This window comes from Oxyura jamaicensis, chromosome 3 (assembly GCF_011077185.1).
Source record: "Oxyura jamaicensis isolate SHBP4307 breed ruddy duck chromosome 3, BPBGC_Ojam_1.0, whole genome shotgun sequence".
NCBI lineage: Eukaryota > Metazoa > Chordata > Aves > Anseriformes > Anatidae > Oxyura > Oxyura jamaicensis.
Window position 1 is genome coordinate 14794074 of NC_048895.1, and position 24662 is coordinate 14818735.

General features: G+C 45.2%; 1 protein-coding gene across 14 annotated transcripts in view; it reads left to right on the forward strand.

Moving 5' to 3' along the window:
* Positions 1 to 18115: 18115 nt before the first annotated feature.
* The window catches only part of EHBP1 (EH domain binding protein 1), a 208428-nt gene continuing 201881 nt past the window's right edge, over positions 18116 to 24662 (forward strand). For 8 of the 14 annotated variants that reach the window (XM_035322050.1, XM_035322051.1, XM_035322053.1 and 5 more), the window contains exons 1-2: positions 18117 to 18361; positions 19122 to 19543. In XM_035322050.1, coding sequence (XP_035177941.1) covers positions 19440 to 19543 — 104 coding nt within the window. In that variant the 5' untranslated portion in view covers positions 18117 to 18361; positions 19122 to 19439. Of the gene's footprint in view, positions 18362 to 19121; positions 19544 to 24662 lie in introns of those variants that run through there. The other 6 variants (XR_004749520.1, XM_035322052.1, XM_035322061.1 and 3 more) reach the window with 2 other exon arrangements.

The window sequence follows — 24662 nt, forward strand, 5'->3', positions numbered from 1 at the left end:
GGGTCTTGCTGGTTCACCACTAGCCTGTAGCAAATAGAATTGCATTATTTCTCCCTTTTCTCTCCCACTTTCCTGCAGGTTGTGTGCTGTTCCCTAACCTTCTCACGCGTCCTGCTGTGTCCTGTCCTCCACTTTCCTCGCTTCTGGTCATTCCCACTGCTGCCTCTGCTTCTGCATCTGCTGCTTATAGTAAGGACTCATCGCAGGTCTGAGCTCATCGATCACCCCCACACTGTGCTTCCCTAATTTATATTTATGGTGTCTTCCCCCTCTGTCTCAGTTCTCAGCACCTGGGCTTCATTTGTATTTAAGCTTGGAACTGATAAAGCAAGGGGCAAATTTGGAAAGGCAAAGCCTACATCACAAGCTAAGTGTGTGCAGGGTGTATTTACCATTACGCTACTTGGCCAGAGGACTGGTGGCAAAGCTATTGCATTAAATGAAATGGAGACCATTTACCCTAAAATGTTAACAGGCATGGGGCAGACAAGCAGGAGCCCTTTCATCCTCTTGGGATTTCTCTTATCCTGCCAGCTGCTGGGGTTGTTTTCCTGCCCTTAGCCCTGGTCTGCCTGATGCTGGCCTGTGGCCGCCGGCTTGGCTAGGAGTCCCAGGGGCAGCCCACAAGAGGAGGGCTTGTGATATGAAACCTCAAAGCCTTTGCAGAGGTACTGAGGTGCCTGAAGATGCAGATAGGCACTTAATGCCCCCTCAGAAGTTCCTAAGCAGGTTGCAGGGAGAGAGGAGGAAAAAGTCCATCTTGGGGTTTAAATCTGACCCACCTGGAGGCCTTGGAAAACCCCACCTGAAACTCATCTTCCTGCCTGGCCTCCTAAATATCTTGGAAAATCTGCTCCAAAGTAATTAGTGCTTCTGTTGAGCACTTCTGCCTGCCCAAGGCTGGGAAGGGAGCCTCAGCAGAGTCCTCTCTTGCTGCACAAAACCACTGCCACACCACTGCAGCAGGAGGGAATTACAGGTCCTAGGAGAGACCTATTACTCCTCCTGCTGCCTGTCTGAAGTTGACATTGGTTTGCAGTGGGGCTGTCAACAGCAGCTGGAGAGCCTCGGTCCTTGAAAGCAAGATATTGATTGCCTGGGCTTGTTCTAACTCTTTGATCCTTTGTCTGCAGCCTGATGTGTCACAGCAGGGCTTGGAGACAAGATGTTCTGCTGTACTGGAGCTTGAGGTCTATCTGACCAGGTCCAGGAAGACCCAGGAGTACAGATGGGCTTGCAGTGTTTGAAAGCTGCACAGACCTGTAAGTCGCTGTTATTTACATAAATTTGCCTGTCTCTTTTACATCTGTATGCTAAACATCCGTTACATGGCAGTACTGCTCTTAGTGGTGTGCCAAGTTTTCCTTCTAAAACACATGTTCCCTAAAGCCTCAGTATTTTATTTCCTTTGTTCTGATTTATTGCTGTTGCCTTACCACATGTGCTAGACACAGAGGAGAAAAACTCCCCAAAACAACATAACAGCCCTCTCTGCTCGCCTCCCCAGATGACATACATCATGATTAACGTGCTGAGCCTGTTATATAAAATGATTCTACAATAAGCTAACTTAGCTTTAATTTCTTATCTGCTTCCAAATAGAAATGCTGATGGAGAGTGAGTGTCTGTGGGTTAATAACTCCAAGACTGAGATAAAACCCAAAGCTACTGCGGGGAATGGAAAGTTGGGATAGACTAAATCTGGAGAACGACACAACGAGATTAAAACATAAATGTTTTAATGACTGCATTTTGTAAATATAAGTAAGGATTTTGTGGGTATCAGCTTTTGTTTTCCCTCTGTCAATACCTAAAATGGCCTTATTTTTCAAAGGATGAACTCTCCTCCGTGAAGTAAGGCCTCTTTATGATATCTCAGGGTAAGCATTGAGCAGTTGCTGGTCACGTAAAGAAATTGGCTGTTACTGTGAAGATTGTAGAGATGCTTGAGATAGAAAAGTTGTACTAAAGTTGGCTTTCCTGGAGGTTTTTCAGCTTTGATCATAGGAGAGGGCTAACGTTTTTCACTGGTGGTTATGCTAAAGTGAGCATCCCGTTTTCCCCCTCAAACACAAAGCTACAGTATGGAGATTGAGCTGTGGCCGTAAGTCTGGTAGACGTCAGTAGAGAAATTCTGGTTAATACTCTGGGTACCTGCAGTACCCACCTCCTGCACCCTCAGACACAGCTGGGAAATGTTCCAGTCCATACCCACAACTGGCTTTGTTTAAATTCTGCAGAACTGCTGGAGTTTGTGCTGCATTGAATGCCTGTTGGACACCATGTCCAAGCTGCCACCGCAGCAGGAGGAGGTCTCTCTGCCGCGCCCAGGACAGGCGTGGGCAGAGCCTCCACCATAGCGTTGTTCAGACCGTGGTGCAAATCCTGATCGGCTGTGTCATCTGGGAGGGCTTCACAGCTGCAGTCTGTACAAAATCTGCACTCGGGTCACTCAGGCTGTGCTTGGCCACGTGTGCCTGGAGGAGAGCTGATGGCTGGGCCAGGCAGTATCCTTGTGCCATGTCAAAATGGCTGCTACCAGCACTGCAGGGGATTTGGACACCTTGCAAATTGATGATTGCAACTGAGTTCAACAACATTGGGATGAAACCTCTGTCCTTTTCAGGCAAGTATTTTGAGTTAGCAGTAGCTGTGCTAGCAGGGTGCTGGGATACCCTTTCCTCCCAGAACACCATCAGCTTTAGCAAAAGCAAAGTTGACGTTCTTCTTTTGCTAGTGGGGAAACACGTTGTGTCCCAGTGCTCTGTGAGCACAAAGGTTCGATAAAGCTGGGTGATTGCAAGGGAAGGGAAGTCCTGGCAGAGAGGAACACTCATAATACTTGTCATCTTCATATTTTCCTTCCTTGCTTTAACCAGCCCAACAGCAGGTTGTGCTCTGTCGGGTGCACTCACACTGATTGCTGATTGAGCTCATGTCTCACAAGCTGCTTTTCTTTACTTATTTCCTCCATCTGAGGCTCACTGGTGATGTGAAGCTCGTCATATTCAGGCCTGATACTTGTGTTAGTTAACAAAGGAGAGCATTCAAAAGCCTGCTCAGAGACACTTTTTTTTTTCTCATTTTTAAATGGAAACCAGCTTTCTTAGCAAGTCCTATTAAGGAATGTGCTCCCTTGAAACCAATGTGAAGCAACAGCGGTGGTTGCAGCTAGTTGCAACATCTCGTCCTGCTAGATGGAGGCAAATCGTGTTACAAGTGGTGCTGCTAGCAAAACCTCTGCAAAAGAAATCTGCTGAGACCTGTATAGCTGGGGGTTGCTAACTCTACTGAGGTGAGCTAAAAACCTAATTCCACTTGGTTTCTTTGAAGAATGAGCTCTATATATTGCAGCCAAGTTCAGTGAGCTGAAAATTCAGTAAACCTAGACCTGAATTTGTGAGAATTTGGACTGATACGTTGTTTGTACTGGAAATTGGGTCAAACTTTGACCCCAAACCAGCAAAGCTTTCTGATTCTGCACATATTTCAGGATTCTGTTAGGTGAGGAAGTCAGAGACACTGATGAAACAGAAAATTTGCACTGTTCTCACCTAATTGCTGATGGCAAGACCAAATCCTAACACAATGGCCGGACCACCGCTGTGGTGAAATTCAGAGCATAAATACGGTATAATTGATTTTAAGCATCTTTTTAATCATATTTGATTGTAAATTCCATTGGAAATGAATTTTAGACTATTCTCATCTTTAATCCAAACAGTACTTACAGCGGAATGCTCTGTACCAAAGTCCAGTAAACGATCAGTATGTCACAGTAAACCCTTAGAGGCTTTCTCAAGGGGCAAGCTCTGTTTTGTTTGGGGGAAAAAGGTAAATCACACTGGTCTTGTTTAAACTGCTTGTGAGAAGATCTTTCTCAGAAAGGCTTAAGAGCATTGGGCCCTCTTTTGTTTTCCTAGAAAACAGGAAATGAGTTTCAGCTCTGCAGTTAACTTGATTTCTTAGGTGTCTTGTTTTCTGCAGTCTCTTTGTAGCATTCTAGACCCCAAGAAATTATCTGAGGGTATTTTCAACACTTCAGGATTAAAATCAAATTGTTGAAGTTTTGCCAGCATTTAAATGGAAATTACTTTCTCTAACCAAACACTTGAGGACTTTCCATACTTTTTTTTTTTTTTTATCACAAGAGCATTCTTAACCCAAACACCTTCTCTGCATGGTTTCTCAAGTATCCAGTCTGCACTGCTAAAACCAGATGTGCCTTGGGATGTAATCAAACACAAGATCTTTTTAGCCAAAAACTAGGTGAGCAAGGAAGGCTAGTTATTCACACAGCACAACGATATAAGTGGGTAACTGCAAATGCCATCCCTGCCTCTTTGCCCTTGGAGGTGTCTGGGCAGCAACACTGGTGCAGATTTCCTCCGTGGAGGAGAGCTCATGCATGGACCTAAGCATCTGGGTCCCGTGCAACTCCTGGCAGTCAGCAAGGGATAACAGAGGCAGGAGCTGGCTGGGAAGCTTCTGCTCTGCTTTCCATGCAGTGGAGGTGGGAGAGCTGCAGGAGCTGCTGCAGAGTAAGGAGGGAGAATTCACCCAGTCCTTGCATCTGTGCAGGGTTTGAGCTTATACGTGGCTGGGGAGATGTCAGATGTAGCCAGAGAGCAAGTCTGGCTTTGGAGAGCAAAGCCACATCTGGCACTGGAGCAGCTATGGGGAGCTCTTAATGCCCAAGATGCAGCTCGTTCTTACTGTGCAGCTGGCCCTAAGGTGTTTTGTAGACTAAAGCCTCCAAGGGCCAGGCTGAGGCTGAGCTGCAAATCAGAGCAGCTGGCAGTCATCCTATATCCTGCTGTGGAGATCCAGCGACTGGTGTTTGTAGCAAACTCCATCCAGGCCAGTATCCCCAGCAGTGTCCAGCAGTAACTGCCATGGGGAAGAGTGTAAGAGTTTGAGGATGTGTGTGTGTGATGATAGCATTCCCCAGTGCTCCTTGCTAGTTCTGGGAGTTTTGGAAAAGGATGATTCCCATGAGGGAGCTGTGCCCCATTCCTTCTCAAGATGACTTCAAGACAAACTCCTTGCCCAGGCCCTGCTGCCAGTCTGTAGGGTGAGGTTTCCAGCAGTGACTTATGAAGCCTGTCTCTCCATGCAGGGGTTCCTCTTGGAGAACCACAGCTGTCCCGTGGGGGGCTGTCAGCCCTGCTAGGGTAAGACTTTTGCAGGTAGGTGTCTGGTTGCGATTGCTGGGCTGGTCGTTAGCCACAGGAATGGAAAATTAATCCGACATCCATAAAAGCAGTGACTGAGGGCTTTTCTCATTTCATGGGTTGAGCTGGGAGAAGAAGGCATTTGGGTAAAGGTGGCCTGGTGGATGCCAGCTGAGGATGTGGTCCCTCATTTTGTCACCTCTCTGGGAGACCAGAAGTAGGACTGCTTGAGGAAGATGTACCCTGCTTTGACAGCTTCCACACAGTCTGTGCGTGGTGAATGAAGGAGCCTGCAAGCTATTCCCTCAGCATCATGTTCACTCATTGTTCTCGACTAACTGCAGCTCCAGTGCCTTCCCCAGAGACGTGTGTTTCTCAGTCAGCTGCAGGTCAGATGTCAGTGCTGGCCTCAGGACAGGGAGCTCGTCCTGTAGGTGCCCTCTCAGAGGGTGCAGAGCAGAAAGCATCCGCAGTGAGAGTCAGGTGGTTGTTCAGCACTCAGATGCCTCCAGTTGCATTCACTCCATCTGCACGCGCTTTTAACAAGTGCTGTTGTTCCTTTGCCACAAAGGATATGTGCAAGTACAAGTGACCATGTGGCACCTGTGATCTTGAATTGATAAGTTTCTCCAAAACACAGTATTTTTTTGGTATTCACTTTTAACATAATTGCAGGAGGCTGCCTACAAGACAGCTTTCCTATTTAAAATATCCCGATATCACCAACTTTCCTAGCCTTTTCCTGCAACAGTAAGTAAGCTCTTTGCAATGGCAGAAGCAAGGGAAATAGTACAAATCTTGAGACCTCTCCTCTGTATCTTTAAGTGTAATGACACTGTGATCTACAGAAGCTACAAACAAAACAGCTGCATGAGAAACATTTTCAGCCTTCAGCCCTATGGACATGGTAATCCTTCAGACCACAACTCTGGAACGCTTTTCTCTAGTATGTATCATGAGGGTAATGCTGCTACTCTCAGCTGGCTTCTGCTTAGCTACCCAAGCAAGGCTGGAGCTGGAAATGTGGAGATGTAAGAAGAGAGAGGGTCTCCCAGGGGGTTATACTGGCCAGAAAATGCTGGCTTGGAAAAGGCTGGGGAGCATGTCCAAATAAGAATAGTCTGGAAGGAGTTTGTGATGGGTTCTTATTTCATTACCAGCTACGAGATGTGAAATTTCCTTTTCCGGATGAGCATATGTCATCTTTTGCATAAGACAGCAATTACTCCTGGTGAGACTTAACAGTTCTGCTACTTTAATGAGTTAGCCCTGCAGATTTACTGCATCAGTTGTTGGAGAGGCCTCTTTAGAGTTCCGCAAGCAAGTTTTAGACCTCTTGATAAAGCCAGTAGCATGCTGGCCTTTCACAAGCAGAAAGACCTTCAGAAGTATGCAAGTTATTGCTGGTATGTTGTGTTCTCGACATGTCAAGGAAACATGGATTATTTTTACACAAACAGGCGAATCAAAATGGTTCCTTAGCAAGCTCCCATGAAAACCCTTGGGCCCTGAGAAAGTAGAAGGCGTAAGGAAATCATTGCTCCTGGATTGGGTTTCCCAGATGGATCATGCTGCCGCACGTTCAGTAGTTCACTTATACCTGGTGATCAATGGAGGGAGTGAAGGATGAAACAGAAGACGAAAGAAAACAAGGAATAAGAGATAATCTGGATATTTGATCTTTAATGAATATATCATCAAATGTAGGCTGTGACAAACTGCAGATGTTTTTGGAAGTTCTTTTTAATAGCTGTTAATTGGAAGGTGATCTGTAGGCGTTGAGAGGAAAGGGATTTCTGCAGCTGAAAGCATCAGGCAGTGCTGAAGCAAGGTCACTGTATTGCCCTAAAATCTTTTGATGCTCCAGCACACAGACTGCGCTCTACAACCTGCAAATATTGGAGGCTGTTTTGAAACTCTCTATTAAGGATGACATATGCTGACTGTAGTATCTGGGCAAAGGCAATTGGATAGCCCTGCTATGGCCTCAGCTCAATGCTTTATGTCTGAGCTGGTGTAACTGTGTAGGGCTCCTGTGTGTTAGATTGCCAAAACCAAATTATGATGCTCACCAAAGCAGAGTCCTCTGATTAAGGTTTTTTAAAAAAAAAACAACGTACAGGCTGGTCTCAGCTCTCAGTGTCTCATATTTTTCTGAAGAGCAAAGGGGATTTTTACAGAAAAGAGGTGCATACATAAACAGTGGTGTTTTGTGCATATCCTCATCTATTGCTGCTTCTTTGGGTAGTGTTTTTTAGGTTCGATACCCTTGTCAAAATTCAGGTGTGGCACTTGTTGCTTTGGCTTGGTGGAGGCACAGCTGCCTACTTCAACCTTCATTTTGGCCCAGCTAGTGTCATTAAGGTTTGCATAGGTTCATGTCAGCAGTTACTGATAACTATATTTTTTCAGAGGTGAGGGTAGTTCTTTTGCAGATACTTCATCACAGGAAAGATAACAGGGAAGAGGCCACGTTTGTGCAATGAAAATCCCTGCAGCTGAGTGCTGTTTCAGGTATGTTACTGTCTCATGCAACACAACCCTAGAGACAGTGCTGCTGCATGGCGTGTATCATATCTATGTGAACTCTGAAACTAAATGCCTTTTTATGTTTTTTTAGCCTTGCATTCAACCTTTGTTTTTCTACTTTGATGAGCAGCAAGAAGGGGAGTCCTCCATGTGGTGCCAGCACAACAGCAAAGAGCAGGAGAAGAGACTGAGACAAGCATCTCTGATGCATTTGTGGATGAATGATACTGCTATTTCCTATTTTTAATCTGAAGCTCCTGAGTATTTGAGCTAAATATTAAATTTTCTTTATTTTCAGGAAGAACGTTCAGCAGGTTAAAACTTAGCATCATGGGCTGGCCCTATGATGGGGTTTGCTCTGGCTTCCCTGCTAAGCTGCTGTGTACAATTTGTTTCTGAAAAATGTCCGAGATGCTGTGAGTTGCTGCACTGTCACATGGGCTGATCCAGCACAGAACCTGCTTGGCATTCTTGAAGGGAAATTATCCAGTGCTGCAACTCACAATTTATAATTGGTTGCATATTAATATCCAAAAAAGGCAGTAAAATTCACTGCGTGTTTTTACCAAAAAAAAAAAAAAAAGTACTATAAGCTGAGCATTGAAGATCTGGAGTACTCCCTGGCTGGAGCAGAGCTGTATGCAGTGCTGTTTCTCCCTTAATTACAAGCAGTTTTAAATCATCTCATTCCTTCAAAGAAGGATTTTGTTCGGTGTTTGAGTTAATTTTAATCTCGTGAACATAGTGCTCTCTTGGAACCTCTCCCTTGTGTCGTAACAGCAAGACGTGCTGCCTCTTTTGTCCCTGCCACCTGGGAAAGGCACATGTACTGCTGCTTGTCCCTGTGGCCACGGGGTTGTTACTATCAATATACTTCCCTTTAAAGGGAAAGAAAGCAGAACAAAACCCAACAGCAGCATTTTTTTCCCCTAGAGTTCTCTTTTATTTGTAGTATTTAAGCTAGGCTGTGTAAGTGCTTCCTGAAAATCGCTGATTTAAAATGTACAGCGCTGTATTGTAGTGGAAAGCTTGTTATTCAGCATACTAATTATTTCTGAGTCACTGTATTTATGAAGTGTCATGTAATAGCTACCTCACCACAATGCAAATAGTGTAAAATCAGGCTTTCTATGATTTTGACACTAGGTGCATAAGCATATTCTGGAGTCTCTGGGGGGAGGGCTACTGGGAATTAGATAATGTTTTTATGACTTTTTTATTTTTAAAAAAAAAAAGACAGTGAATTTCATAATCTGTAATGCTCCACATACGTAGTCCGTGTTACTCATTTTATTACTCTCGGTGGTTTATGTTGCAAAGGTCAGCTGCAAAGAGAAAATGTCCAAAGGCCGTTTTGTGGAACGGGGGGGACACCCATCAAAGTCCTGGGGACAGGCTGTCCCCATGTCTGCACCATGCTGGGACACCAAAACTCATCCCAAACTGTTTTTGTTTCGGGATGGTTGTGGACTGGATTACAAAGTGCTTGCTGAAGGAGGTGTTTTGGCCAGCACATGTCACTAGAGGACAAGTCTGGGGTTCTGCTGAGCCCTTCACACGTGACCTGTTAGCACTAGAGTTAAGAAGCCCTGAATTCTACGAGTGACAACTGGGAGTGAGTACAAAGGAGAAGGAGGATGGGTTGCAGCTCCAGGTGGGCTTCTGTGTAATCACACATGGTCTCCAAAAACAATGGGTGGATGCTTCCCAGAATGTGTGATTTCATAAAATACTGTGCATAAAACCAGGGCTTTTGGTCTCCTTTGTAACCTTCTGTGATGTTATAAAGATTTGCAGGTCGTGTGCTTGGATGCTGGGAGAAGTGTCTGCTGAAAGTAGTTGCCTAGTATCTTGCTGGCAAGAGACAAGTGGTAATAAAGGCCATTAGGCTTCAGAAAACCTCAAATCGATACTGAAAATAAGCGAAAGCCATGTCTGCTCTGCTCTTGAGCAATGGCAGCCGGGCATCTCAGCAGGTGTCTCTCCTCACTGCATGATAGGGGACTAGCCTGGCCCTCCTTTCTGATGTGGAGCTGGTGTTAGCAGCCTCTGGGAGGCTTAATAGTGCTTCAGAGCCACCAGCCCCTCATGTATGTGTACAGGATAGGACCCTGAAGCCATAGTGGATCCAGATGGGTCCTGCTTAATCTGAATTTATGCCTCTTGGCAGATTTGGGTGATACGTATCTCCTTAATGCTTTACCTGTCAGTCTTAAAAAATTACAAGGAGAATTGTGTATCATATGCTTTGCCTAAACTGTGAAGTTGATCTTCCCTTTCCGTGTTAGGGTATTGTTTTATGCATGTCAGAAACAGACCCATAGCCTTCAAGCTATTTAACCATAAATCTGGTTTAATTCTCCTATGGACCTTTATGCTTGCTCTGAGTCTTAAAGTCTTGCAAAATTTTGATTTTCCTAAACTAAGCTTCATGGAAAGTGAAGCTTTGTAATGACACAGAAATGAAATAACAGTTTGCATCATTCCAGATGCATAGCTACACTGTTTGCCTTTTTCTTTCAATTTTCAAACATGTGAAGAAAAGTGTATCAATAGCTAGTACCGAGAGAGAGAGGTAGGAGGCTTTCACTAACCTTCAAGACTCCATATTGCATATTTTTCTGACTTTTCTTTAAATAATAACAGCTATTAAGATATGATGCCTCTGGCTATAATATCCGAGGATAAGTGTTTGAGATGCAATGAGAGATGCTCAGGAAATTGATAAGTCTTCAGAAGAAAAAATTTCCTGAGATCAATTTCCAGATTCAGTAGCAAAGTCCTCATATCATATAAAATGTAATGTGGTTGTCCATGGCTCTAATAAAATCTTGATTTTTCTACCAAGTTTACATCTATAAAAATCAAATTTATCCAGCATTAGTCTGCATTTTAAAAGGGATAGGTTTTTCTTGATATGATATTAATCCTTTATGGTACATTAATAAGGGAGAACAATAATTTGTTGCATTTTCTTCACATAGAGACAATCAGCTGGGAGATGTGCTTAATAATTGCCTTTATCCTTCATTGTCACAGGCCATTAGCTAATGAATTTAAGCTGTTCTTGGCTCTTGCTCCAATAAGAAAACTACATTAGAGATCTTGTAGCCTTGGTGTTATATAAACCCTTTCTGTGGGTTTTATTTTAATTTCACCAAGGTGATGGTGCCACGCACTGAGGAACAACACATCATGATTTTGCAGTAAACAGTGAGGTCAATGCTATCTGATACAGTGGGTCCAGCAAGCTGAAGTGCATCTACAGTTAGTAAGGTTGCCAGATGCCACGGCTTCCTTGTTTGGTTCCTTATAGCTTAGCCAAAATCTGTGCCTGCTTTTCTGACTGTTTCAAGTTGATCTTTTGGGTGGGAAGGTTTGCTAAACCAGTTCAGCTCTTCTAAGATTGATGGTAGGGAAATAAATAGTTTTGGCAGTGCTTTGAACAAGCAATAGGAGCACGTAACTGAGTTGGACAGTCCGATCACCTTTGCGGCTTGCCCTGTCAACTAGAAAGCTGGCAGAAGAAAATCCTGTGAGGGTAGAGCTGTTCTTCACTGTCCTGAGAAAATCCACTCATGTCCTGGCTATGTTTACAAAAAGATCATATACAAATGCACAGGAGAATTTCTTTAGTAATCTTTCACCTAAATAAATAAACAATAATAAAAAAATAGTCTACTGGGATTGGAAATGCATTAGAGATCACAAAACCCGGAGTGCAAGTCTTACTTTTCCCATGGACTGTTTGTAGCATATCTTGGTCCACCACAGAGTGCCTGAGTCTTTTAATCCAACTTTAAAGGTAGGTAGGTGAGCATCGTTACTTTCATTGCAGAGATAACTAAGTGGTTGCAAAAGCTAACCTTTGGCAGAGCTGGGAATGGGAACTTGCAAACCTTTTATCAAACTGCTTCTCCATGCCTGTCATTAGCGTGCCTGGCTGGCACCACCACGTCCTCCCACAGACTAAAAGGACTGAGTTGGCTTCTTCCTGCAGCTCCATCTCCCCTCAGCTGCCCCAGACCAGATCCAAAGAGCTCTTGCCACTAATTCAGCAAGAGCTGGGTTCTGCATGCTCCCAGAAAAGCCACAGCTCACCAGTTTAGTTGGGTTGCCACCGCCTCTAGGCTGTGAGAGTGGTGTGCAGAAGAACAGCCAGGCCAGAAGCAAAACTGTCACTTGTGCTGGACATCTTACCAGTATCAGAAATGGACCTGAGAGTTCCAGGCATTACCTCGTATCTCAGCTTTGAGATGTTGGGTGTCTTCGGTTTGGAAGAAGAGTGGGTGGTGAGTGAATGATACACATCTGCTACCTGAAGAGACTCTTGGGAGAGCAGGTAAAGTGAAACTGTGCCTGTGTAGGGATTATTGGTTCTGCACAAGCTGCAACACTACAGCATTCAAAGGAGAAACAGCCGCAATAGAAGTGGTCAAGCTTTGCTCTTGTGTAGAGAGAGATGGTGCTGGGCAGCTGGCAATGCAGGCTATGTCTCTTTTCAATCTCTATAACCTGTATCTGAGGTTTCCGTGGCTGGCAGTCCCATACTTGGTTGCTCTGGCATGAGTTTTAGTGCAGGAAATGTTCTGAATGTTATATCTCCAAAATGCAATGCTCCAGTATAAGACGAGCAGAAGTGGCCAGATGATCTGTCCTTCTGGGGCGTGCAGGGGGCAGATGCCAGGCAGCAGTGACACCCATTGCTCTGAAACGGCGACACTTACAGCCCCGCTGGCAGAGGCCGATTCACAGTGTGGGTAAATTAATTGTACGTGAAAGGACTCTTGTTCTTCTGCAGCAGAGAGCATAAAGGCAGACTGTCAGAAAAACTCTCTCTGATAGTTTTCTTTTCAACATCATTGAACTGTCATTTCTCCTGTGCTTTGCCACAACACCTGATATATCTGTTATTTCCCAAAACACATTTTGCTACCTTGATTGATACAGGAGCTTTTGCAAGGAAGAAAGAGGCTGAAATGCCTTCAGCAGCCTTTTGCTGTTGTGCAGGTCCTTTGCTGAGCTCCAGAGCTGTGGTTAGAGATGAAAGGAAGGTACATCTGTGCTGACTGATTAGGTTGCATCTCAGTGCAGTCATCCAATTGCTCCCAGCACTTGCTCTGGGCTGAGACTCTTGTCACTGGGCTTTTGGAGTCCTGTTTTCTCCAGAGATAACAGAGAGAAACCCATTTATGCCCCCAGAGCTTCCATTATAAAATTAGCGATTCAAGGTGGGCCAATGTGTCACCTAGATGCAGTAGGGATCTTATTTATTTGTTTTTATTGTAACTCTATAGAGCTTGCAAAGCATTCACTCATCCTAGGCATGGGGCAATAACATTTCTAAAACTATTTAAAGGAAAAAAAAAATCTGAATGTCACTTTCCCCAAGACAGTGGGTGAAAAAAGGTGAACAACGCAATGATGACAAAGTAAAACATTCAGTTAAAAGTAACTTGCAATAGTACTTAAGGACGTGGGTTGATCTGCATGTATTAAAGCAGTTTCTGAGTTTGGAATTACGTAGTTCGGGTGTGATTATATTTGTTTCATTTCCAGATTGACTACAGATGCTTATCTAAACAGGGTGACTGCTGAGGTTTCAAAAGCTGGAGCAGGCAACTTTTGCAGTCAATTTTACCACATGGTTAATTGCTTGTCCTTTCAGAACAGGTCATCTTCCATGCAGTCTCACCCCCACCACCACGACCAAAGCCTGCAAACAGTTGCATGGTTCTGCACCCATGAATAGGTCCATGGGGCTCATTTTCATGACGTGTAACTTTGTTAGCCATAAGCCTCCTGCAGGACTAAGGCCCCACCACGCAGACATATTCCCGTTCTGCTTCAGGACTCTCTCCACCAGGCGCTAATATCCTATTGTATGATGTTTGGGATTCTGGTTTATCAAGTTTCCTTAGTCTCGAAGGAGCTCAGGTTTGCGTAATAGATTGTCTTATCACATCTGCAAGGTAACTTCTTTTAGACCAGCTTCTGAGAAGGCCTCAGATGTGATCTGCCCTGGTCTGTGCACTGCTAATGTCTCTGCTCAAAGGAAGCATACCTCTGTTCCTACCAGGCCGTGTGGATGACTGATGGTATGGATCCAAAGTTAACTAGCCGTTCTCTTTAAAGACGACATATGATATTGTATTCGGACAAAGAGGAATTTCCTGCATAATCTTTGGAGACAGCTGTATTACATTTTTATGATTTCTCTGGCATTTACGCAGAGTTATAGAAATACCATTAGGAGGCTTTAACATTTTCCAGTATAATATTCGGATTGCATGTCTCGCTAGTCATTTTCTGATAGGCAGGATCTCAGTTTAAGAAGAAACAAATGAATGTACAACCACAACTCCTTGACCTTCCCACCTTTAGATCTGCAATTTCTTCAGATGCCTCCAGGAACCCCTACCTACACCTAGATCTGAGATTTGACAGATCCAGCACCATATGGAACACGAGTGTGTGTTTGGGAGCTAGGAAGCAAGTCTCCCTCTGAACTTTCTCCATCTCACATTTTCTGCCAATGTTCTTGGAAAAGAGTCTTTCTGTTCTTATTCTGTTTTTGTGGAGAATGAGCCTTGCTTTCTCACTCATGCTCCCATACCCATCTAAAGTGCTTTTTCCAAATCCCAGCCATGGGTTGCTCGCTGGCTTTATCTTGTCTAAAGCTTGGCCCTTTCCCTTTCAGCTATCTCCACAGTGTTGTTGGCAGGTGGTGTAATGAGCAATTAGGTTATTAAAAAGGTATACATTAAAAAAGAAAGCTGCATTAAAAGTTAAAAAGAACTTTAGAAAAGACCAAAAAAAAATACAATAAGAAAAGGTGAACAGTTCTAGAGAATTGAGGTCATTATTCTTGAAGGGCAGCCTAAATTAAATTAACAGCTGGATTATTTGTTAAGAAATGTGGTATTTATTTTAAAAAGGCAGGGAGAAAGATGCTCTTAACCTCATTAGTGCTGCAGGATGTTGTATATGAGCATAATTATACTTTGCAGAAAGGCAAGGGAGACCACACAGGAAGGGTATGGAAGAACTGGAAAAGGTACAGAAGACACTAAGCATGATAAAAGGATCAAAAGTTATTATTTATGGATGAAGTACAAGCTGCTTTTTTTTTTTTTTAAAAAAAAAAAAGAAACCGTGGCCACAATGAGAGAGATGATTCTTGAGGGTATTGAAAGTTGAACGACAGAACTCGTGCAGACCACTTGCAAGCTAACTAAAGGGAAATTGACTGGAAATAATGTTGGAAAACGGTCTTTGGAGAAATCAGTTCTAATACAGGATTTTATGCTGCAAAATAGGAAAATGCTGTGTGTAGTGTGTGGGTCTCCACCATCAACACCCCATCTTTTGTCTTGGCTCCAAGGGCTGAACTCCTGCATTGCAGCTTCTGCATTTCAGGAATGTGACTCCTGTCCTTGACCTCATCTGTAGATAAATACAATGTTCCCCTTACTGCTGAGTGAATTAGGAAGAATTTCAGCCAGAGAAGAGAGGTGAGATAAAGGAAAGACGGGTGAGGATGTTTTCCATCCACCCTTTTTGAGCCAGACTCTTGGCTTTGCCTACAGGACCTCAGGCTAGACAGGAGCACCCGGTGCCTCTGTGATGCTGCAATGAAGCAGTTCGTAGAGGCTGTGACATGAGGCTGCCACCCAGGGAATTAACTTTTGGGGCACCCCTTCTGGCACAGAGCTGGGAGGGGAGGCACTCGCTGCCTGGCCATAGCACAGCAGGGTCTCGCCACACAGCAAGCGTGGGCTGAAGCCAAGCAGGAGAAAAGCTACGCAGGTCAGCTGGACAGGAGGTAAATTCCAGGCTGGTTTGCTGGCCTCTGTCCATGCCAGAGTGTTAAAACGTCCACCACAGCACATCCTAAGATCTGCTGCTTCTGTTGGTAAGGCAAAGAACAGATTGTGATGTTTTCATACTTAGTGCTATTTCCTTAAAAGCAACAGAGAGTGCTGCTGAAGTTGTATGGCTTTGCTATAGATTGTGATAGTAACTGGGCTGGCTAATAAGCAATATCTAGCAGAGGGAACATTCAAACTACTTTCCCTCCAATAGAGAATGACTGTTGGTGTCATCAGCTCATGTGAAAAGACAGCTGAGTGGAGTTTTTCCAGCAACAAATAAGATAAAATAGGGAAGAAGGGAGAATTAAAAACTGGTTTATATTTTCTGCATACATGTTTATGTTGTGCCACATATAACTTTTTGTTGTTGTTATTAAATTACTGTCGGGATGGGACAAAACAAAGGAGAAGAGCAATCAGGCTAGCCTGCTGCCACAGACTGTGGTGAGCATCACTTGTAACAGAAATTAATTTTAAGGCACTGCACATCAGTCAGTGACATATCAGGGACTTTACACAGATCTACAGAAGTTAGTGCAAATTCTCCACTACCCTTGTTAACATGGGATCAACCGTTTGATGGGATCTAGAAATATAAGGAAGCTTAAGATGTGGCAGGTGAAGGTAACCTCATGTGCACAGCCCATTGCCTCAAAAAGCTGAATGCTCTTGCAAATCTGACATAATCCCATTAGTCGATTTCCTCAGTGACATTTCTGCAGACTCATATACAGAAGGACATGGAAACTGAGATTTATAATGATAGCTATTTCTAGCAAAGGTCATTTTTTACTGGTGAACAACCTGTCCTTAGTCATGCTGATGAAGAGGTGTTGAAGGATAAGGGAGAGGCTGTATAGCTTTAAAGCTTCATGGAATAACATAAATAGAGCACAGATGATCTTTCTACTTGGACCAGGAGGCTTGCAACCTATCAGCATCAGGCCAAAAACCAGGGAGCAAAAGTCAAAATCCTGGGGGGGGGGGGTGGGGGAGGGGTAACTGGGATTTTTTGTGGAGATGCGAGGGAGGCTGCATATTTCAGTGTCACCGGAAAGAATGGAAAAGGGAGCCACAGAGCACGAGCACGTATTTTTGGATAGCAAGGGTGTCCTTGGTGGGACCAGCTGCTTGCAAGAACCGGGTCAGGCTGCTCTGGGGACTCCCTGGTCGTCCCCACCAGCCTCCTAGCCTGAGCAGCTCTCAGCATCCTCCTCTGTGCCACTTCCAGAACGACACTCATGAGGGTACGCAGAAATATGCACAAATATACTTCCTTAGGTGAGGAAGGCAACAGTTCCAACAGGAATATGGTTTAGGTAGATTGTATCATACATATTATGCATCTTTAAATAATAAAAAAGACATCTGCCTATTCATCCTGTGGCTATTTTTCCTGCTTGAAGAAGAAGTCTTTGTATATAAGATAATGCATCATTTTGTTCACGATCAAGATGACTGTTTAGGGCGTTTTGAGTTGTTTATTCAATCATCTCAAAGTTGTTTATTCAATCACCTTAAAAGTGAGTATTGGACACTTTTGTGCAACTAGTTTTGCTTCTGTTTTCACGATTGTGCTTGTAATGTTGGATTAAGTCAAAATGTGACTGTTCCCCTGGATGTCGACTCAGATCCCGAGCCGTGCTCCGTAGCTGAGCTACCTTTCCTACTGCATCATGGCTGAGGATCTTGCCCTTCTCAGAGTTAATTGCTCACACCCTTTGGATTCCACAGCTTTCCCCAAAATCACCAGAGCTGCGGATTGCTAGACAGGGATTGTGAAACCCATGGGTAATGGGTTGCTGTTGGTAACCCATGGGATAATATAGGAGCGTTGCCTGCGTTGCAATCCCCCGCCACACTGAAGGAAAAGGTGCCATGTGCTGTGCTCTGCTTTGGCCTGGTGTAACCCGAAGCCGAGAACTATGAAGGAAATGGAAAGCGTTAATAAATAATGATGTGTGGAACAGAAGTCACCGAGCGGCCCCGCGTTTATTCCACATGCCAGGAGCCCTCCAGCGGGAGGACAACACAACCGTGGCCACGGATTTGGGAACCAGCCGGGATACTGGGTGGGATTTGGGACGTAAATCAGGGAAGTGTAAGGGTTAGCTGTGTTCAATGTTTACGTGAGGCAACTTTTGGAATAATGTCGGCACGGCTGAGAGGGACACACAGCCCCGGTGCCTCAGGGCGCACCTGACGGGGGACCCCGCCCGGCCTCAGGCCCCGCTCCCCACGGCTTTAGGAAGCGTCGCCACCAATCGCCGCGCTCTCCCGCGCTGATGGGCAGTCGCTCTCGCCTATCGACTGCGCTCTCCTCACGCGCAGCCCCTCCTTCGCGAGCGCCTCCACCAATCAGAAAAAAGCCTGCGTGGGGGCGGGAGAGGAGGGCTTGCGGGCTTCGCCTGCCTTCCCCGTTGCGCGGGGATCGCCCCTCTCTGCCTGGCGGTGATGGACGTGTGGCAGAAGCCAATGAGCAGCGCGGGGGCGGGCGGCTGAACCAATGGCGCGTCAGGGGCGGGGCGGGCCGGGCCGGGCTGCGCCTCGCCTCAGCGCAGCGCCGGCAGGGGGGCGATGGTGGCGGCGTGAGGCGCGGCGGGGCCGGGCTGCGCCCGCCGGGACGGCACCGGGAGCGGCACCGGGACCGTGACGGGACCCCGACGGGACACGGCGTGAGCCTGGGGCTCGCCATGAGGCCGCGGGACGACAGCCGCGGGGCGCTGCCGCCGCGGTAACGGGCAGCGCTGCCCGAGACCCTCCCGTGTGAGCACCGGGGGCCAGGTGAGTGCCCCCCTCCCATCCGCCGGCCGTTGGGTTTTAAATTTTTAAACCCCAACGGCTGCCCTGTGGGGCCGGGAGGGGAGCGGGGGGAGCCCCGGGGGTGCCGCCGGCCCGCCGTGAGGTGCTGTGAGGGGGTCGGAGCGGGGGGGGGAGGGGGCTCCCCTCGCTCCTCATCGGTGTCTGCGAGCCCTGAGGGTGCGGGGAGGGAAACGGGGGGGTCCGGGGCGGGCAGGGCTCGGGGTGCCCCCGGCCGGGCACGGGCGTGCCGGCTGTACCGCCTCTCAGCCCGCAGCTCCTCGGGAGGAGACGTGGGAGCGGGGTGTGTGCGTGTGTGTGAGGGAGAAAACAACTGTTACACCTTTTGTCATCAGCTCGCAGACAAAGAACTTGGCTCCCCCCGTGGCCCTCCCGCCGGGCGCACGCCGGTGGCACCTCCCGGGGATGCTTCCGAGGGATTCGGTTTTCAGCCCCCATCTTTTTTCTGTTTTTCTCGCTGCCAGTTACGATGGTGGTGATTAAAAAAAAAAAAAAAAAAAAGAAGACGTGTTGATATGTTTCCAAACAGTCTCGTGGTTTGCATTCCTGACATCGCTGCAGCATTCTGATTTATTTAATTGGAAGCGGGGGGGCAGGGGGGGTGGGTTATATTTTTGTGGCTCGTGGTAGCTGCCTGAAGGGTACCCAATGGCACGCGACTGCAGTGCTGTAGTGTGCCGTACGTTAACCAGTGCTTTCTCCCCCTGTCTTTTTTGTCTTCCAGTCCTGCAGTCTCCACATCATCCACTGCGTGAAGAATGATGATTCCCTGAGAGAACTTCCCTTCAGTTTTTTCTCTTACTCATCCGCGCCTATTGCATGCTGCTCCTGGACAGTGATGAGCCGTTTAGCTACGCTGGGATTTTTCCTGTGAAGAAGGGAGAGCCGGAATATGAATTGTAGACATCCCTTCAAGCTTCTTGTGCATTGATTTTACTGTATCTGTCTATAAATCTGCTAGCATTGAGCACATACACCCTTAAACCTACATTGGTATTTGCAGAGTTGCTACTGTGTCACAGGACTGGTATTTCTCGCCGTCATGGCTTCGGTTTGGAAAAGACTGCAGCGTGTTGGGAAACATGCATCCAAGTTCCAGTTTGTGGCCTCTTACCAGGAGCTGATGGTGGAGTGCACCAAAAAATGGTAAGGAGCAGCTCGTGTTGCTGCACAAACGGTGGAGCAAGTTACCAATGCTGAAACTTGGGAGGATGTTGCTTATTGTGTACCATTTGGCATGTGCGTTGGCCTTGTTTTCCCTTGCTTTCTCTTACTTCCCCATTGCAGCAGCAGCTGCATGGGGTGCTCGTGTCTCTTGAGTGCTTTGCTGAGTACTTATTTTGGACCTGTTGGTTTCATTCTGTACTCTGATTTTTTTAGTTGGTGTTACTGTCATGTGGGGCAGTGCGTTTATGAGCTCAGTGCCTATGACTTAGTGTCTCTTGCTTTTTATTTATTTTTAAGATATTTTCTTGAGATTTGTTTTCTTTCAACACACCTCTTGATGCTGAATGTTACCTGCTGACACTGCTGTTAGCAGACCGAGGCATTTGAGATCAGTCCTGAAAACGGATTTGTAATCTAGGGTACAGAAAATTCTGGTGGTGACTATTTTTTTTACCTGAAGATGTTTTCGCTCTCCTTCTTCCTTTTCTTGTTCCTTTCCGTCTTTCAATGGGAAGAGGAGAGAGAGATACTTGGGAATTGTCTGAAGGTGCTTGTTTAGCCAGACAGAATCTTGTGCCTTAGTGGTCCGGTTGGATGGCTTCGGAGCTGACTAGACATAGACAGAACTTCACAGTTAATTGTACAGGTCCGGCGCAGGCACATCTTCCTTCCTGTACAGAAGGAACTTAAATACAGCTGATAGGGGAAGACTGGAAACAGCTTTCAGATAGTCTGCTAGCAAACATCTCCATTATACAAGTACTTAAGCGTGCCTTTTTACATTTGGGATATTGATGTTACTGCCATAATTCCTCGCATTAATCTGAGCTTGTAGTGTCAGGGGACAGAGAAATTGCCTTCCAGACCTCGTGGACTGAGATGTTCAAACTGCCTTGTAATAAATTGCAGCCTCCCTTCTAATACTTGGCCTGTCTTCTTGTTGGCAAGGCTGGCGCTTGCACTGGGTGCTTTCGCTGGTTATGAGTAATTGCCTCTACAAATTTCATTTCTATCTCTTGGAGTTGGAAGTCTCCTGGAAGGCTGCTCGCTGCTCTTCTTTAAAGGAATACTGTCAGGTTAAGTTGTTGTTTATTTTTTTTAAATCAAGCTGTCTTCTTGCCTAAAATGTCTTGAAAGATTACTAAGAAACAGAATCATTCCGGAAGTTGAACTTTAATTCAACACAACCAACATATGAATAAAATCCTTTTAAAAGTTGAAAGAGACTGTTGTGATTATCTCGTGATCTACTGGTTAGTTCAGGCCAAAGAGTATTCTACGGTAATTTTAATTATTATTATTATTATTATTTTTTTTTGTAGTTGTGCTTGTGATGGTGCATGGCTTTTTTTTTTCTTGTTCTTTTTATGTTTTAAAAAAACCAACCCTCTTTTGGCTCTTTGTCACTTTCACTCCTTCCTTGTGAATTTGCAGAATGCTTCAGCACTGAAGTATGAATGCTGCAAGGGAGTGTTCAGTTTGGATCTGCAATGAACTTTCACTTGATTTAAGAAAAAGCCATGCATGAAAGTTTTCTTGTGAGCAATGCTGTTATTTTAGAAACAATTCTTATTGTTTAGTCATAAGCTAGGGTACCCGCCTAGCAAAATGCTGGTGTATGAAGTCCTGAGAGAGTCTTTCAAAACCTCAAACATGCAGGTTACTTTTTAAAAAGTAGGTTTTCCTTCTGAATCTTGATTTTACTTTCTTTAATGTAATTAAATGCTACATCAGTGCTTGCATTGGCTATGAAGAAACAACAGTGTGGTAGTAAAATGTGGATGAATTCTAGGAAAAAAAAACAATAGGGAAAAACATCATTCACGCAGCCATTTGATTGTAGGCTTTTCTGTTCTGCTTCCTCTTGTTTGGAGAGCCTTAACAAAAATGTTCTTTAAACATGCAAGCTACGATTCAGTGTTGCTGCCATAAGTGGAACTCCTATATGAAACAAAAGGGGAGACATTTGTGTATTTTGGTAACATTCAGCTAAGTCTTTCATTAACTTTGGAGATGATAGAGTTTTGCACGTGCTGACAGGATCACTAGTTCTATTTCTAAGGCTTTTCTGAATTTGGTACAAGCGAAAACAACAGGGAAGAAATGCACACCATATGCTAGTTCCTACTGAAAGCAGTCCTGATATATGTTGTGTGTCAGTGCTGTAGTCTGTGCTGGTAGCCCCGCACTGCAAGTGTATTTTGATCAATATGGAGTAAGCACTAAGTTATTTTAATGTGCTGGCATTTTAACAATGTGGTGTTTCTGCAGGAAAAGAATACTCCATTCATATTTTAAAATAAATGACAATGCAGTCATAAACACACTTCATCTGAGATGTGTTTGTGAGCAGGGATTGGGCATGGCCAAAACAGGCTGTGTATCTCTCTGGGAACTGCTCTCTTCTGTTAGGCTTCCATTTATCTAACTCTTCAGCAAATGGCTTGTTTTAGAAGACTTTTATAACTGATCGTGTGCAGTTTGCAAGATTGGGTAGATTTCTGGTAGGCTGTGATGCTTTTTGTCTCCTCTGAGCTTGTGTTGATGGATTATTATTATTTTTTTTACTTAGCATTCAAAATAACCCCAGAAACAAAAGCAGTGTGTATGCTGGCTGTGTGGGAAGTCACTACTCCTCTGGTGTTGCTTCACTCTTTAAAAGGATGATCTGCAGGTACAGCAGCATTTCTCCAGCACTGGCTGAAAAATGCTTTGCTTGCTTTTTCTGCTGTCTACAACTTCAGATTCTTGTTTCTGGCAGTGACTAAAGGCAGCAACGATCTGATGATTGCTATTCATTAGTGGTGTTTGGAGAGACAGGTTGTGATAGATAGTCCAGCGTTGTTACTGTGTCATTAGAAAAACCTTTTTTTGGGGGTAATTAGCAGGACTGTGCTGCTTCTGTGGCATTCTGTCTGCTCCTTCTGACCCAGACGTAATTACTGTGGTTGCTCGGTACCTTGGAAAAATTGAGCAGTTAGTTCATTTTGAGCTGTTCGTTAAATATATAAATAAATGCAGCTTTGGTCTTTAATATGGATTAGTGATTCCTGCTACTGCAAAAACGTAATGCTTTGCATTAATCATATAAGCACTTGATTTCTGAAAGGTGCTCGCTTGGCAGGGCTGGAGGATGTCATCCTCCGCTTACCCTTGGGATAAGCTGGGGCAGCACAAGGATTTTCCACTCAGCCTTGCAGGTGAGCTGCAGCCCAGGCCTGGAAGGGCTGCACGTGGCAGGAGAGTTCATTTAGTCCTTGTCCTCTATGCAGCCCCACCGAGGACAAAACAAACAAACAAACAAAAAAAGACAAAAACAAACAACAATAAAAAAAAAAACATCAGTCTCATGCATTTCACTTGTGTCACTGCACGTGTACTGGGAGGGGCAAAGAGAAGTATTTGCTTGTCTGGGCTGTCCTGGCAGGGCTAGGAGTGTGCTGGGCACTTCTGCAGGAGTGCCATGACCCGATTCTGCGGGTGGAGGTGGCTTTAGGTTGCCAGTTCAGGGAAGCACAGGGCTCTTCTTGATCTTTTGTCAGGCCCCACACAGATCCTGGAGCTCCCTGGGGCTCCTCAGCTGCCGGAGGCCTGTGTTCAAGCACTGAGTCAACGCTTGTCTGAGGAACAGGCTCAGCGAAAGAGCCTCCCAGGAGAAAATGTGCCTTTAGACCAGAGACCAGTTCCTGGGCTTGGACCTGGAACTGTGGTGGCTGTTTTACAGGGCTGATGAAGCATCTAACGCCTAATCTAATGCTCCTCAGGATGGCTTTCATGTTCCCTTGTTTGTGTCTGATGTCTCGCAAATCAGGGATTCAACAGGATCTTCAAGTGTGGTGTTGCCTCATTTCCAAGTTCTTAATACGTTGTTGTCCATTAGGTGTTCTTATGAGCAAGAAAGCTGCTTGCCTGAGTGTAGGTGCTGCCTAAAAACGTTGGAAAAGGGTAACATTTCTCCAGGATTTGCCATCCAGCAGTTGCTTTGGAGCTGGAGATTTTTTTTGTAACAATGTGTATAGTGCCTGTTATCTCTATGAACTGCTTTGCTTTGAATTCCTTCTGAAAACCACACTAAGCTGTGCTGTTCTAAAAGGGTTAAACTTTTGTGTATGCTGCCTGAACGGAAGGCCGGCTGCATTTCCACCCGGCAAGTGGCATATTTTATATCAATTAGGTATGGTCTGAAGTAGGCTCTGTATTTTCAAATACATCTTTCTCTTTTGCAAATGAAGTAATGCTTAATCGTGTTTTTTTTTTTTCTTCTCCTAAAGGCTTTAGCCATCTGTTTCTCTCTTCCATTGTAGTTTCATAACTGGATGCTGCGTGAATTTTAAGATTTGGCATGCATGGGAGAGAAATGAGCTTTCTGAGACTGCACAGTTCGCACCAGTCTGCCTGCCTTCTGGTCCCTGCTTTCCAGCAAACTCCTCGGTGCTGAAGGCTGCTGAAAGACCTGGAGTTGACTGCTGGAGGTGGAAATCCTTGCAGGCTGCCTGTTCAGGGCCAGGCTGTCAGGTTGCTGGGTTCATTTCCTTGCTTTGCATAGCCATTAAGGGGGAATTCTGTGAGCACCTTAGTGCTTTTAATTATTAAGGTGAATCACACTGAAACGTGTGCCAGAAAGAGAAAGAGCTGCGGGTGAATTCAGGAACTTCTGAGTTGCTTTTTCTGTGACCCATGTTTTTTGTCATGGGCTTGTTCTGAGCTTTTGATCAGACTTACATGGCCATCACACAATTGCAGGTGTACGAGAACCAGTACAGCTCGTGCTCAGAAAGCAGCGGGCAGTTTCTCCTGGTTTTTAGCTTTTTTCCCTCCTTCTCAATTAAATTATACTGTCCTCTCACTCTTCATTTAGATCTCCAATTCCATTCCAAATTATCCCCATCTGTAAATACATCTCACTACTTTTTTTCTTCATTCATTTCCAGTTTTGTCTGAGAACTTCTTGAGGGATTAAATTGTGTATCAAACTTATTCTTTCCAAATAATCACTGCCAGCTGTCTCAGAGATCAGTCTTGTGCCTTTCTTCCTGCAGACAATTAAAACACTTACTGTCCCCATGCAAAAGCAGTTCTCTGCCAGCTTGCATTTCTC